The 14,592-nt window shown below is 50.2% G+C and overlaps 1 protein-coding gene across 12 annotated transcripts in view; it reads left to right on the top strand.

Moving 5' to 3' along the window:
- The window catches only part of VAV2 (vav guanine nucleotide exchange factor 2), a 143,803-nt gene that overhangs the window by 90,398 nt on the left and 38,813 nt on the right, over window positions 1–14,592 (top strand). For all 12 annotated transcript variants that reach the window (XR_015695455.1, XR_015695456.1, XR_015695454.1 and 9 more), the window contains exon 3: window positions 7,549–7,607. Coding sequence is in view for 9 of the 12 variants with exons in the window: in XM_087704480.1 (XP_087560606.1) it covers window positions 7,549–7,607 (59 nt within the window). In the remaining 3 variants the exon portion in view is untranslated. The remainder of the gene's footprint in view (window positions 1–7,548; window positions 7,608–14,592) is intronic.

The following is a 14,592-nucleotide window of genomic DNA, read 5'->3' as shown; positions in this document are numbered from 1 at the left end:
GTACTTTTTAAAGATTTATTAGAAATTATTTGATGCACTTTTTGCTTTAGTTTTAGATTGGAGTGGAGTGGAATGGAATAGAATAGAGCAGAGCTGGAGGAGACCTTGGAGGTCTTCTAGTCCAGCCCCCTGCTCAAACAGGAGAATCCATACCATCTCAGACAAGTGACTCTCCAGTCTCTTCTATGTGGTAATAATCCATGTCAGCCCAACATTTGGAATAATTCTTGCAGTATAGATTATATTGGAGAATGTTTGTTCAGTGCCAGTTTTGTCCATTTGTTTTAATAATTCTGCAGAAATGCCATGAGCTCCCAGCATTCTGTACTTTCTGTACTTTAAAGTTTGGCTTACTCATGTTTTTCATTTGACAGTGTCTTTGTACTAGCTCTAAAACTTTGTCTTGTATGGATTTAAGTTTGAGTTTTTTCCTGCTGGTAACTTGTATCAGTGATTCATTAACTGTTTTCTGGCTTTCATTCGTAGAATTTTTGTTAAAATTTTACTCCACTGGTTTGGTTTTCCTCCTTTGATCTCTTTTGGATCCTGTAGCTTATTCTTTTGATTCTGGGGTTTCTGTTTGGAGTCTGAATCTGAATCTCAGGATCATGGCTAGAACCTAGAAAACAAGCTCACGAGTTTATCTGTATCCCCAATATACTATTTCTAACATTTATATCAGTAAAATATATATTTGATTTCTGTTTCTTCCATGTTTTAAAAAGTTTTTGATATAAAAAGTTCCATTTTTAAATAAACAGTGTGTTGTCTGAGTACAATTAATTTTTAGAAACAGCAATCATAATGATAATAATATTTATAGCATTAATATTGATCTACTACTACTACTACTACTACTACTACTACTACTACTACTACTACCACCACTAATAATAATAATAATAATAAACCTGGAAAGGACCAATTACATGGTTTCTGGCTCAAATATATGTCCAGTTTACATGCAATATTGGCCAGGCAACTGAATGAAATTTTACAAAAGGGCCAAATTGATGAATGGTTGACAACTGGAAAAACATACTTGATTCAGAAAGATGCAACTAAAGGAACAACATCTGAAAACTACAGACCAATAACATGCTTGCCAACAACCTTCAAATTACTCATAGGCATTATTGCAGATAACATGATGGATTATTTGGAAACAAACAACATCTTGCCAGTAGAGCAAAAAGGCAACAAAAGAAGGAGTAGGGGCACAAAAGATCAGCTTCTAATTGATAAAATGATATTAGAAAATTGTAAGAACAGAAAAACAAACTTGAATATGGTCTGGATTGATTACAAAAAGGCATTTGACTCACTGCCACATAGTTGGATCATAAAATGCTTAGAAACAACTGGCATTAGCAAAAATATTACATCCTTTACTGAAAAGGCGATGAAACAATGGAGAACTGAGTTAGCAGTAGGGAATGAGATCTACGGAATGGTTAATATCAAGCGAGGAATTTTCCAGGGTGATTCACTTTCACCTCTTCTCTTCATCATCGCAATGATCCTATCAGTAATCTTTAAAAAAAATGAAATTAGCTACCAAACAGCCAAAGAAGCTGAAAAAATTTCGCATTTACTATATATGGATGATTTGAAACTCTATGGAAAGTCAGAAATAGAAAGCCAATCATTGACAAACACAGTCCGAGTATTCAGCACCGATATTTCAATGCAGTTTGGCATGGAAAAATGCGCCACTGTATCCATAAAAAGGGGCAAAATCACTGCATGTGAGGGAATTGAAATGCCCAATGGCCAATTAATTAAATGCAAAGAAAATGAAGCCTACAAATACTTAGGCATTCTGCAGTTGGATAACATCAAGCATGGAAAAGTAAAAACTATTGTCAGGCAAGAGTACACCAACAGAGTTAGGGAAATTTTGAAATCTAAATTGAATGGTGGAAATACAATCAAGGCCATAAATACCTGGGCAATACCAGTTATAAGATACACAGCTGGTATAGTTAACTTGACACAAGCTGATTTGGACCTTTTGGACCGAAAAACCAGGAAACTAATGACAATGCACTACAGTTTACATCCACGTGGTGATACTGATAGACTCTACCTGCCCCGAAAATCAGGTGGCAGAGGATTATTACAAGTGAAGCAAACAGTTGAAGAAGAAAAACATGCACTGGCTGATTATTTAAAAGAAAGTCAAGAACATCTATTAATCGAAGTAAAGAACAAAAATCTACTGAAGGCCCAACAGACGAAACAAGAATACAGAAAAGATGTGATAAAATCAAGAATGGAGAGTTGGCGGAACAAAGCAATGCATGGCCAATTTCTGGAAAAAATAAAAGATAAAGTGGACAGTGAACAAACTTGGTTATGGTTAACAACAGGTACATTAAAGAAAGAAACAGAGTCACTAATCCTGGCTGCGCAAGAACAAGCTATCCGCACAAATGCCATCAAGGCCAAAATCGAAAAATCCTCTGATGATGCCAAATGCAGACTTTGCAAAGAAGCTGATGAAACTGTTGATCACATACTCAGCTGCTGTAAAAAAATCGCGCAGACTGATTATAAATTGCGGCACAATTCAGTAGCACAAATGATCCATTGGAATTTGTGCAAAAATTATAATATTAAAACAGCAACAAACTGGTGGGAACATCAGCCTGAAAAAGTCACCGAAAATCAGATGGTCAAGATCTTGTGGGATTTCCGTATACAAACCGACAAAATACTGGCACATAATACACCAGACATCACACTGGTTGAGAAAAATAAGGTCGCAATCATAGACATCGCAATACCAGGTGATAGCAGAGTCGCCGAGAAGGAACATGAAAAAATCGCAAGATACCAGGACTTAAAAATCAAAATTCAACGACTATGGCACAAACCAGCAGTGATAATTCCAGTGGTAATTGGCACACTGGGTGCTATTCCAAAAGCACTGGAATTACATTTAAAACAGTTAAAAATTGACAAAATCACCATCAGTCAAATGCAAAAAGTCGCACTGCTTGGATCTGCACGCATATTACGAAAATACGTTACAACGTCCTAGGCCCCTGGGTGGGGCCCGACTAGTAACCAATGCCAAATCCGGCGAAACAACTGGCCGCTGTGATACAATATAATAATAATAATAATAATAATAATAATAATAATAATAATAATGCTTGCCAACAACCTTCAAATTACTCACAGGCATTATTGCAGATAACATGATGGATTATTTGGAAACAAACAACATCTTGCCAGTAGAGCAAAAAGGCAACAAAAGAAGGAGCAGGGGCACAAAAGATCAGCTCCTAATTGATAAAATGATATTAGAAAATTGTAAGAACAGAAAAACGAACTTGAATATGGTCTGGATTGATTACAAAAAGGCATTTGACTCACTGCCACATAGTTGGATCATAAAATGCTTAGAAACAACTGGCATTAGCAAAAATATTACATCCTTTACTGAAAAGGTGATGAAACAATGTTGAACTAAGTAGGGAATGAGATCTACGGAATGGTTAATATCAAGTGAGGAATTTTCCAGGGTGATTCACTTTCACCTCTTCTCTTCATCATCGCAATGAGGTTGGTGACCCCTGCTCCAAGGCCCTTTGATGAAGGGTTTCCAGGGCTTGCCTGGCCTTCTGCCAGAGCCTTAGGACTCTGCCAGAGTCATACAAACTAATGTCACTTTCCAGGCTCCACTAGAGACGAATGGTTAATAAATAGATACAGATACAGATTAACAGGGTTGGAAGGGACCCTAGGTCATCTAGCCTGACCCCTTACACCCAAGCAGGAGGCCCTGCACCATTTCTGGCAGAGGGCAGCCCAGTCTCTTCTTGAAAGCCTCCAGTGATGGAGCTCCCACAACTTCTGTTCCACGGGTTCTGTTCCATTGTTCCTTGTCTGGCCTTCAAAGGTGCCTTAGAAAACAGCTTGACCCCTTTCCTCTTTGTGGCAGCCCCTCAAATATTGGAAGATGCTGTTATGTCCCCCCTGATCCTTCTCTTCCCTAGACTAGCTATGCCCAGTTCCTGCAACCATTCATCATATGAATTCAAAGAAATTCAAATAAACAAATAAATATCATCCTTCCCATGTATCTGCCGCTACATACTTTTCAAGATAGGAAACAAAATTCAGTTTATGTAATCAGTGTTAAATATTTGAAGCAGGCGTGGACAATATGGGGCCTGAAGTTCTATCAATGTTATTTTGATTTCATCTTAAAAATGACCTAGAAGCCGGCATACTGGAATCACAGCAACAGCCTCTAGCACCATACTTTTGATGGGGAGGGGGAGGGGGGCTGCAGCAAGTCTCCCTGAGGGACGGCACTTTGTCTTCTGGAAAAGGGTTGTTTTGTTAGCAGCTGTTCCTGCATCGTGGCAGCCATTTTATGAATGCATCAGTCATATTTCAGAGCTTCATGTCTCTCCCAAAAGTCTGTGTTGTATGTTTAAGCATGATTCCCATCAGAGGAAACGGCTCTTTGGAGATGAAAGGGAAATAGGAAGAGCCTGGGAGGGAGAGGTTCCTGCAGAGCCCCCCCCCCCCCCCCCGGTCAGACTCCCAAGTAACCAAAGGGGAGGGGAACGGTTTTCTTCCCCAGGGATGGATTCTCAGGGCGGCCTCCTGAGGGGAGACTGCACGGAGGCTCCTACTCCTCCGGCCAGGCTGCCTTCAGGCCACCTTGTGTCATAGCAATACAGCAACTGGGGGATTCCTGAATGTCATCGGGGTTTTCAACCCTCCTGGATTGCTCAAAAGTTGACCAGTTGTTGCTGCACAGCATGTTTTTAATGTTTCAACACCGTTTTTTGTTGGAAGAACCAATGAAATAAATATATGTTTAATTTTATCGACCATTTACATTTTTATTCCTGTGAGTAGTTGTCGTAGGGGCCCAAGGATACTGCTTTGCCCGGGCCCATAAGGCTGTTAAGACGGCCCTGCCTCTTGCAGCCGTTGGGGGGGGGCACAGATGCATCCCTTGCTCTCAAGGAGGCCCTTCCAATGTTGGAGGGGGTAAGAAATCCTTCCTTCATCCCCTCTCCCTCCCCCCACCTCTTTCCTTCCTTCCTTCTTCCCTCTCTCCTTCCTCCTTTCCTCCCTCTCTCCTTCCTCCCTCCTTCCTTCCTTCTTCCCTCCCACCCTCCTTCCTTCCTTCTTTCCTCTCTCCCACCCTCCTCCTGCTCCCTCCCTCCCTCCTTCCTCCCTCCCACCCTCCTTCCTCCCTCTCTCCTTCCTTCCTCCCTCCCTCCCTTCCTCCCACCCTCCTTCCTTCCTTCTTCCCTCTCTCCCATCCTCCTCCTCTCTCCCTCCATCCTCACTCCCACCCTCCCTCTCTCCTTCCTTCCTTCTTCCCTCTCTCCCACCCTCCTCCTTCCTCCCTCCCTCCCTCCTTCCTTCCTCCCACCCTCATTCCTTCCTCCCTCTCTCCCACTCTCCTTCCCTCTTCCCTCTCTCCCACTCTCCTCCTCCCTCCCTCCTTCCTGGATCTCCTCTGATCTGCTGCTTCTAAACCCCAGAGAGGAGATTCTGACTTTAGGGATCCTCCTGCAGAAGCCACTAGAGGAAGAACTTGGGGATGGGGAGTTAGAGGAACCGGGATTGGCAACACACTTAATGACTTGAGCAGCAAATGCCAGCAGACAGGAGGCCCAGGAGAGCTCAGGAGAAGCGGGATGCCCTCTTCAGCAGCTGGCCTTCTTCACTGGCCACTTAAGCAGCCCTCCTCCTCTTTGTGGAACCTGTTAAGTACGTTGAAATGGATGAGAGCACAAATGCTGTTTTCAGTCTCTGCATATGAGGCACTTTCCTTGGCACGGCTGGCTGGCTGGCTCAGAGATGGGACCCCCAATGGGAACTGCTCTTTGGCTCTCAATGGGGCTCCACCAGGCTCCCTCTTTGGCCAAGCCACAGCCTTGGACTATTTCAGGCGTACTTGATGTTCTCACACACTTTTCTGGTTCTATTAATTCAGAGGAGCCTTGGTGACAGCTGCTGCATGCCGAGCTTGGCCAGCCATGCGTGCCCAGGCCTCCAGCTGCCCTGAGAAGCTGCCAGGCAGGAAGTGGCTGTGGTGGCTGGGTGCCAAGTGCAGATCAGCCTCCGAATATTAATTCTCTCCCTGTGTGTGGAGAGGGGGAAAGCTCTATGGATCCCATAGAAGCAGCCTAGCTTTGAAATGCCTTCTTTCCTTTCCTTTCCCTTCCCTTCCTTCCTTCCTTCCTTCCTTCCTTCCTTCCTTCCTTCCTTCCTTCCCTTTACCTCCCCTCCCCTCCCTTCTTTTCCTCCTTCCTTCCTTTGGATGAATGGAAACTCTTTTGAGAAGGAAACTAGATTCTCCCCTCCAACGCTGTCGCCCATCCTTCTGGGCCTCAATGTCCACAGTTCTCCCTCCTGCCCATCTCATCCAACCCCCTGCTTGAACCTCCCCCTTTTACCTGGGGAGGGGGGCTGGAGTGGGTGAGAGTTGTGCCACCTCTTGAGGTCCAGGCAGTTGGAATTCCTAAAGGAAATAAGGTCCCCCCCCACTGCCCAGTATCAGGGTCATGTGAGCTGTAGGACACATAACCCAGCCAGGGTGAGGGGAGGAGAAGGGAGGAGCAGCCCCCCCCTTGCTCCTGCTCTCTTCCACCTTCTTGGAGAGAGTCTTGCCCAACCAGGTGGGCTTCTCTGCTGGCATTTTTCTGTCTCTGGAAGGGAGTTTGGAGGGAGGCCCTCCTTTTGGTAAATGGAGAAAAAGCAGGAGGAAGACTTGTAGGACTCTGGTGCTGCCTTCCAGATGTGAACAGAAGGCCATGATGACAAATCCTGGCTAAATCCTGGCTAAAGGCTAGAAGTCCCTCAGCCAGCATTCCAGGGAATTATGAGAGTTGGTGTCTGAAAGGCAGCACGAGGCCCTCCATGTCCACAGGGGTCCCTTCTTGGGTGAGGGGCCAGGTGCCCCCGTACGTCCTGTGGTCCATTGCCCTGCAGTCTGTAGCTAGGGAGATTTTGAGCATTACGAACCGACTTCTGTGCAGTGCCCTAGAGGTAATGCTCTCCCTTCCCAATCGGGAGGCTGTGAGTTCGATCCTAGGTAGCGGCAGTTATTTTTCTCTCTGGACACAATGAGTAAATATCAGCTGTGAACTCGGCATTGGTGACAGGAAGGGCATCCGGCCAGTAAACACTCAGCTCCATTCAGTTGCCCCGACTCCACCCCAATGCAAGGGATTACGGGGTCATTAAAAGATCAAGCAATGTCTGCAGTGAGGCAAGCCATGCTTTCCCTGTATAATGCTAATGATGGGGATTGTAGTCCAGCTTCCATGCCACTTGTTAGCCAGACATCTGCTGCATGATAACTGGGGCTGGAGGCTGCCACTATCTCGGTCATGTAGGCTCAGGTCCTGCTCTGTGGTGTGAAAGCTGCTGCAGCCTCAGGCCAGAAGACCATCCGAGCCAGAGATGGTGGTCAGATGAAATGAAGCATCTCAGGCCTCACCTCAGGTGTCTTTTGATAAAGAGCAGGTTGTAAATTCTTGAATTTTCTCTTTTTTCAATCAGGTCATCTCAGCGGTTTCCAGACTTTCTCACCACAGCATTGCTCAGAACAAGGGCATCAGGTAGAATGACTTCTTCTTACTCCACTTTGAGGTTTCTTTTGAATGAAAAGTTGCTTTTTTGCAACAAATAAATTTATGTTTTGCTTTAAATGGAGGCTTATTTGAGGATTGCAAACATCCTTCAAAATGTGTAACAATTGAACTATACAAGCATGAAAACCATGAATGGTGAAGCTGCTGGACTTAGGAGCAGGGAGACCAAGGCTCCTGCCTTTCCTGAGGCCAGGGGAGATTTTGGTCCACCCCCACCCTCATCTCAGCCCTATACAGGAGATCAAAAAACTTTTATGACCCAACCCATGCTGGACCACCATGGAAAGTTACAGGCCATTCCATCAGTGAAGAGACCCTTGTCCTGCATGGATCACGATTCGGGATAACAAAATCTTTAATATGTCATTATTTAATATAAGAGCCGGGGTGGCACAGTTAGAGTTGGAATGCAGTACTGCAGGCTGCTGGCCACCGGCTGCCTGCAATTTGGCAGTTTGACTCTCACCAAGCTCCAGGTTGACTCAGCCTTCTGTCCTTCCAAGGTTGGTGAAATGAGGACCCAGATTGTTGGGGCAAGAGGCTGACTCTCTAAACTGCTTAGAAAGGGCTGTAAAAGCTTATGAAGTGGTTTATAAGTCTAAATACTATTGCTGTTGCTATTATTTATAATTCAATTAATTCAAGAAAATGACATTTCATTTTAACAGGTGTTACAAAATCAATTTTACAAAAATCAAACAGGTGAGAAAGAAATAGAAGTGGTCAGGCATCTGCAATGAGGAAAAAGAAGCATGGGGACTTCCTGAAAAGGGGCTCTCAGTTGGCTGCCTCTGAGAAGGCGTTTATTGTAAGGGAGCCTGAGAGGAACTGAAGAATGGGGTGGGTGGGAGATTGTGTGGAGCCCAAAAGTGGAAAGGCTGAAGGCAGGTGTGGTTGTGTCTTCTGGTCCTTGAAGAGGGGGTGGGCTCTTCTCTGCAGTGCCTGAGAGAGAATAAGAACCAGTTGGGCGGATGCCTTACCTGGGGGAGATCCCAACTCGAGGAGGGGGGCACAGCTGACTCCTGGGCTGGTGGGGTTCCCTTGTCGGCCGGGGCAGCCTGAGGATTCCTGCCCAGGTGGACTGGGGGGGCCTCCCGGATCCCTTCCAACTCTATGAGTTGCGTCTGCTCTTGCAGTAGAGGTGGAAAGCATATAAGGTTATGTTTCTTAAAAAGTTAAACCATCGACCAAAGTTTATTAAACCTGAGACGTTTCGATACTCAACTGAAGTAACTTCTTCAGTCAAATTTTGGGGAGGCAGAGAATCATTGAAGGACTTGCCATGCAGACTGCGGGGAATTTCTTCCCAAAATGAAATACAACATGTAAACTCAATCATCCACCCCAATGAAATAAACTTTAATAAACGTTGGTCCAGTTGCCATGATTTAACCTTTTTAGATACTTTTGGCCTGGACGATACGCTAAGTTTCCTAGATCAGCTGAACATCCATTTCCAACCTAAGTCTCTTAGCCTCTATCTGAGTTGTCAGTCACAGAGGTTCAAAATGACCAGTTGGTTGCTCAGCCTATATACAAAGGAATCTTCTTACACTAAGGGTCGGATTAGATAAGGTTCAAAGCATTGAAAGGAGTGGTGGGCTTTGTTTTCCCCTGACTGGGCAGAGACTAAGCTGATTGCTCTCTTGACTCCCCCTCCCCTCTCTGCCGCTCTGTCTCCTGAAGGGCCCTGCCGGGTTCCTGTCCAGGAAGCTGCTCCTGGGCCTCCTCAAGGTCCTCAGATGAGAGGCTGCTGGAGGGGACAAGGGTAAATCTGGGGAGTGGGATCAGCAACAGCCCTAACGGCTCCCCTTCCCCAAGGCCTCTTTTTAAGTGGCACAATAAAACTCTGGGGAAGGCAGATCAAGGGTGGAGGACTCAGCTCTCTCGGGTTGACCCAAAGGTTTTTTGTTTGTTTGTTTTTTTCCAGAAGAGGGGGAGGGAATGGTCACACGTGGGTTGTTGTCAAAGCCTGATTGGTCCAAAGACTGAGAGAAAACGCTTAAATACTGGTGCCTTCCATTCCTATCCCAGTTCCTCTCAGTCTTTTCTGGTCCAAGATCTGTTGAGAATTACTGGTAGGATTACTTTATTCAATTTGGTCTTATTTGGTTTAATTGGGCATTTAAAAGATTTCTAAATTACTAAATTCAGCAGCTGCGGCCCCAAGGGACAGTTTACTGCCCCGGGCGGTGGGGGAGGGCCCAGTGGGGCATGCTGCCTCCCCCCCGCAGGCCCAGAGTCTCAGCCCGTCCCCGGGTGCGGGGGTGCCAGATCTCCTTTCAGCTGCTGGAGAGGCTGCCTTCTCCTTTAAATAGCCAGGAGAGACAAGAGAATCGGCTCCGACTGCTATGAGCATTCCTGGGGGAGGGGGAGCGTGCCTGAGAGCCGCGTGGCTCCCCCGTCCTTGCCTCCCGTCCTTGCCTGCCTCAGCACGGCCTTTCAATGGGCCATCGGAGCTGCAGATCGAAAATGAAAGTACCGGTGGCCATGTTGGCTCGGTCGCCACGTGTGCGAGGACCGGGCCTCGACCCAGGTCTATTGGCTGGTGCGGTCTCTTCCTTGGCATGGCAGGCAGCAGAGAAAGCAGGCCCAGGTCCCGGTGGGGCCTACAGTGGCTTGGACTCCTCCATTCCTTCCGGCTGGACGCGTAAGTGGGGAAATGGAGGGGGGCTTGGAGTTTCCCCAGGGCCAGGTGGCAGACCTGGCGGCAGGTGAGAAAGCCCTTGCAGGGGGAGGGGGAGGGTGTTCCCCCCCCCATGTCTTCCTCTGCCCTGAAGTCCTTCTCGGGGGAGGAGGTCAGGGGCTGCATTGTGCAGGAACAGTATTGGGCTCGGAGGTTTCACATTGCAATTAACATAAGGTCTAAATAGCTTGAAATAGACCTATACTAGTCTGGATTGTAATAGACTATACGAGCCTCCCTTATTTGTTTATCAGCTCAAATACAAATGTATTTATATATATATACATACATATATGTACAAACGCACTTCACAACTGTGCTTAATTCAATGCCAGTAAGGGATGACTAGCAGATGAGACCTTAAGGGCTTGCAATATTAGTCTTCCCTTTGTTACTGGTGCCCGGGGATTCTACCCGGGCCTACTCTGGGTTGGCTCTCCCTTCCTCCTTCAGAGGTTAGCCATTTGGGAACTGTTGTTCTGTGGGGCCCAACAGAGGGCCGTGCACATTTCTGGGGTCTTGCATCAGATCTACATGTATGAGCCTTTGACCTTATCCCAGGGTCTGGGGTTGGTCCCGCCTCAGGCCTTTTCCCCCCCAAATCACTCCTAGGGGTTGGTTTTCCTGCCCTGGGGTTCCCAGGCAGGTTTCCCCTTCCTTCCAGGTAGAGTGGGGTCCCTCTCTCCCTCCCCCACTCAGGGGGTCCAGGGGGTGGTGGTGAGTCGAGGGTCTTAACCCGTGTGCAGGTAGGCTCTCCCGGGGCCTGGTTTTGCCTATGGTGGTACGGAGGATTAGATGGTTCTCCACCCCTTCCAGACATGGAGGTCTGGGCCGCGCCCATCGTTGGGCTAGGTTCCCCCTTATTTGATCCGCGGTCAATGATGGAATTGGAAATTTGCTAGGAAAATAAGGTAGACTAAAGGTTAATGAATAAATAAATAAATAAATAAATAAATAAATAAAAAAATAATAATAATTAAAAAAAAAAAAAAAAAAACCAAAAACAAAAAACGAAAAACCCATTTCTATTGAGGCCAGGGGTTCTTCCTGGCCTGCTTAGATCTGTAGCATTCCCTTTTGGAGGTTGGGTTCCAAGATGCCAGGTGGTGAGTTTCTGTTGCAGGCTAATCCGATCTTTGTTATGTAGAGTAGACCGGCTCAGGCGTTTTAATCGCAGCTGTGGCCCTGGATGGGCCCATCTCTGGGCGTCTTGGCTCAGACTGTTTGCTGTGCCTGGGGCAGGCTCGGTGCATGGCCAGCTGGTGGGGGGGACCTTGATGCCTCCACCCACTGATCCTGGCAGGACCACGTTCTGCCACGGCCATGGTCTGGAAAGAGATTTCGACTCCTCCCTTGGCACGGAGGCGCTGACCATTCAGTGGACGCATTCCTCCGACTCGTCTGGGGGCCTGGGCCATTGGCTCTAGAGTAACTGGGCCCTTGCCTGGGCGATTCAGTTGCAGTCCGTCACCTTCTAGTGGCTGCCCTGGTTTCATCGGGCGCGCTGAGCTTCTAAGATGTCCTCCCGTTGCCGCGGCGGGGGTCGTCCTCTGCGGACTCAACTCCCGGTAGTTTCGTCAGGCCTCGGTCAGTGACTGGGGCAGCGCCGGGAGCGCTTTCCCGTCCCAGGGAGCCTCGCCGCCTGGGTCTCTTCTGACTCGGGGCAGCCCGTCCTTCCTCCCTGGGGCGACTGGGGCTCGATCAAGTTTGCGTCCAGGATGCTGACCACTTCGCTCACGTCATCCGGGCTTCATTGCCGGCGTCACTGACTGAGGACCGGCTCGGCCCGCTGTCTCTGGTTGACCATGCCTTCGAGAGGCCTGACCCCTTGGGGGGGGGGGCTCTTCCCGGTCCGAGGATGGAGACACGGGACAGTTCGCCCACTTGTGACAGCTGAGCCGGATCTAAATCTTCTTTGTCATGCGCCAGCATGGGTTTCCGATTCTGTCAATATTCTTGCGTTTTTCTCTTCCATTTGTAGGCAGTTCTCCGGCTCATCCCTCAGGAGCGCCTACGGCTCCCTCCTCTGGTCCAGACGGTCCAGCCACAAGGGGGGGGGGCAGCACCCCTTCCGCTCGGGGGGGGGCTTGACCTCGGGTCGTCCCATTGGAGGCCATCAGCCGCTAGGCGTGTTCTCAGAGCGGCCGGCATTGGACGCTTGGGCACGGGCCTCTGCTTGCCTCGCTCCCGCGTTGGTTCTCTCCACCCCGCCGGCTCCTTGGGGGATCCCTCCGTCCGGGAGCCGGGGGGGGGGGCTGCTACCCAGTGGTTCAGGCCATTGCCCTTCTCTTCGGCCTTCGGGGAGTGCAGATGACTCCTCCGGATGACCAGGGCCTGGAGCGCCTCTCGCATCTGTCTGCGGTTCAGACGGGTGGCCGGAAGGCTTAGCGGGCCCTCTCGTTTCTGCACCGCTCTAGTGCACAGGCGGGGAGAGCGTTCTCCCCCCTTTCGGTCCTTCGGGGTTTCAGACAGGAGGCCCCTGGCCTGGTGGCTCTTCGGGGGGCTTATCTTCGTTCCTCGGCTCTGGCCGGTCATCGCGGGTCCCTGGGGTTCCCCCCCGGGGCTTTTCCCTTGGTCTGGTCTCCGTTCTCCGGATTTCACTAAGGCCGGGCGGCCCGGGCGGCCCTGTCCGCGCCCCATACTGGGGGCTCTGATTCCTTGGCGGGCTAGCCTATTCAGGTCTTCGGTTATTAGCGCCTGTTCCAGGAGCTCGGAGCCCCGTCCTGTTCCTCGGCTGGCTTCTCCGGCGTCCACCTCTTCCCTTTCCGCTTGCCTGGTGTCGGTCATAGGCTCCATGTCAGGGGAGGGGGTGAGTCTGTCCAGGAGCTCCACCTCGGCCTATGCCCGCTGGCGTAGGGCCTCAGGGATGTTGTTCGGTTTCAACCTCCCTCTATCAGATCGGGCGAGATGTTTCTTGAGCAGGGATAGTCCCGCCCGCCGGTCCCTTGGACTCTCCTGGGGAGCCTCGTCCTGGTTGGGGGGCTCCCGGTTCGCTCTCGGCAGGTGGTCGCTTTCGGGGCTTACCCTTCGTCACTGGAATGGCACTAGTGCTGTCCCGCTGGGCTCTGCGCTTCCCTTGGGTCCCGTAGCTGGGCATCGCGTGACCTTCCGTTGGCACGGGGACCGCTTAGGCCCTCATCTGTCAGGGGGGGGGTCTTCTCCAGCCCTCGACCGGAATGCTCGGGACTGGACGTCTGGGCGGTGGGGCCTCTGTTGCCCCCAGAGTCGAGAATCTCCCCGGGCTCTCCTGTCTCCGGGCGGCTCGGCAGCGTCGGGCGGCCCTGACCAGGGGAGCGGGCCTACTCCCTCAGTCGTCGGTTCTTCTTTTTTCGACGGATCTGTCGACAGTTCGACACTCCCTTGCTCGCCGCGGGTTCTATTCCTCCCTGGGGTTTCACCCATTTCCTGTCCTGATCTGGGAGGGCGCAAGCGCCCTCAAAAGGAGGTGACCTGCGGTCTCGGTATGGGGCCTCCCGTCCCCCTGGTTTCATGGGGACCCTGACCGTGGGGGTGGGCCATTAGGACCTAGGGGCCTTGGTTCGCGGACCTCGTCCAGCTGTCAGTGGCCCCCCGCGGAGGCGCCCGCGGAAAGGGTTGGCCTGGCAGCGGGGGGTGGTGGTCCTGCTTCGCCTGGTCCCTGGGGTTGCATCCAGCCCATGACTCTTGTCCGGCAGCTGTTGGAGGCTGGTCTAGCCAACGGGGTCACTCTCGACTAGGGATGCCTGGGGGCCTTACGGACCGCGGCTGCGGTTCCACCTGGGTATCGTCCGGCGGTGTTATCCGCCTGGGCTCCCCTGGCCTCGCCTGGCAGGGCACCTGTCTCTCAAACGTCAGGAGTTCCTGCAGGAGGAGCCTGACTTCGGAAACCCACAAGATTGTGCCGCCTGGTGACGGAATTGTTTCAGCCCTGGAGGGGGTGGGGGTTCTCCCTCTCTCAGGTCTCCCTGATCGAGCTTCTCGGTAGGGGGCGGCTTCTGGGTTTCCCTCGGTCCGCGGGTTCCCCGTGTGTTCTTCCCCCTTGTGCTCAGGGGGGGCTTCTTCGAATCTCTTCGGTATGCTCGTCGGCTGGCTCCCTTGTGGCGGTTGTCTCCGCCCGGGTACGTGGAGTTGGGCACCCTGCTCTGAGGTCGTTCCCGTCGCCTCTAAGGGGCGGGGCGAGGCTTCGCCTTGCTCGGGCCTTCTTCCCGTAGGTGGCCACTTCCTTCGCTAAGCTCTGGCATTGGTTGGGCGCGCATCGCGCCCTGCGGCTCCTTCGCCAGCGGACCG

The sequence above is a fragment of the Thamnophis sirtalis genome, unplaced genomic scaffold, assembly GCF_051295495.1.
Source record: "Thamnophis sirtalis isolate CommonGarterSnake01/CBP01778 unplaced genomic scaffold, rThaSir2_p1.2 scaffold_2, whole genome shotgun sequence".
In the NCBI taxonomy this organism is placed as follows: Eukaryota; Metazoa; Chordata; class Lepidosauria; order Squamata; family Natricidae; genus Thamnophis; species Thamnophis sirtalis.
This window is presented reverse-complemented; position numbering and strand designations above follow the sequence as displayed.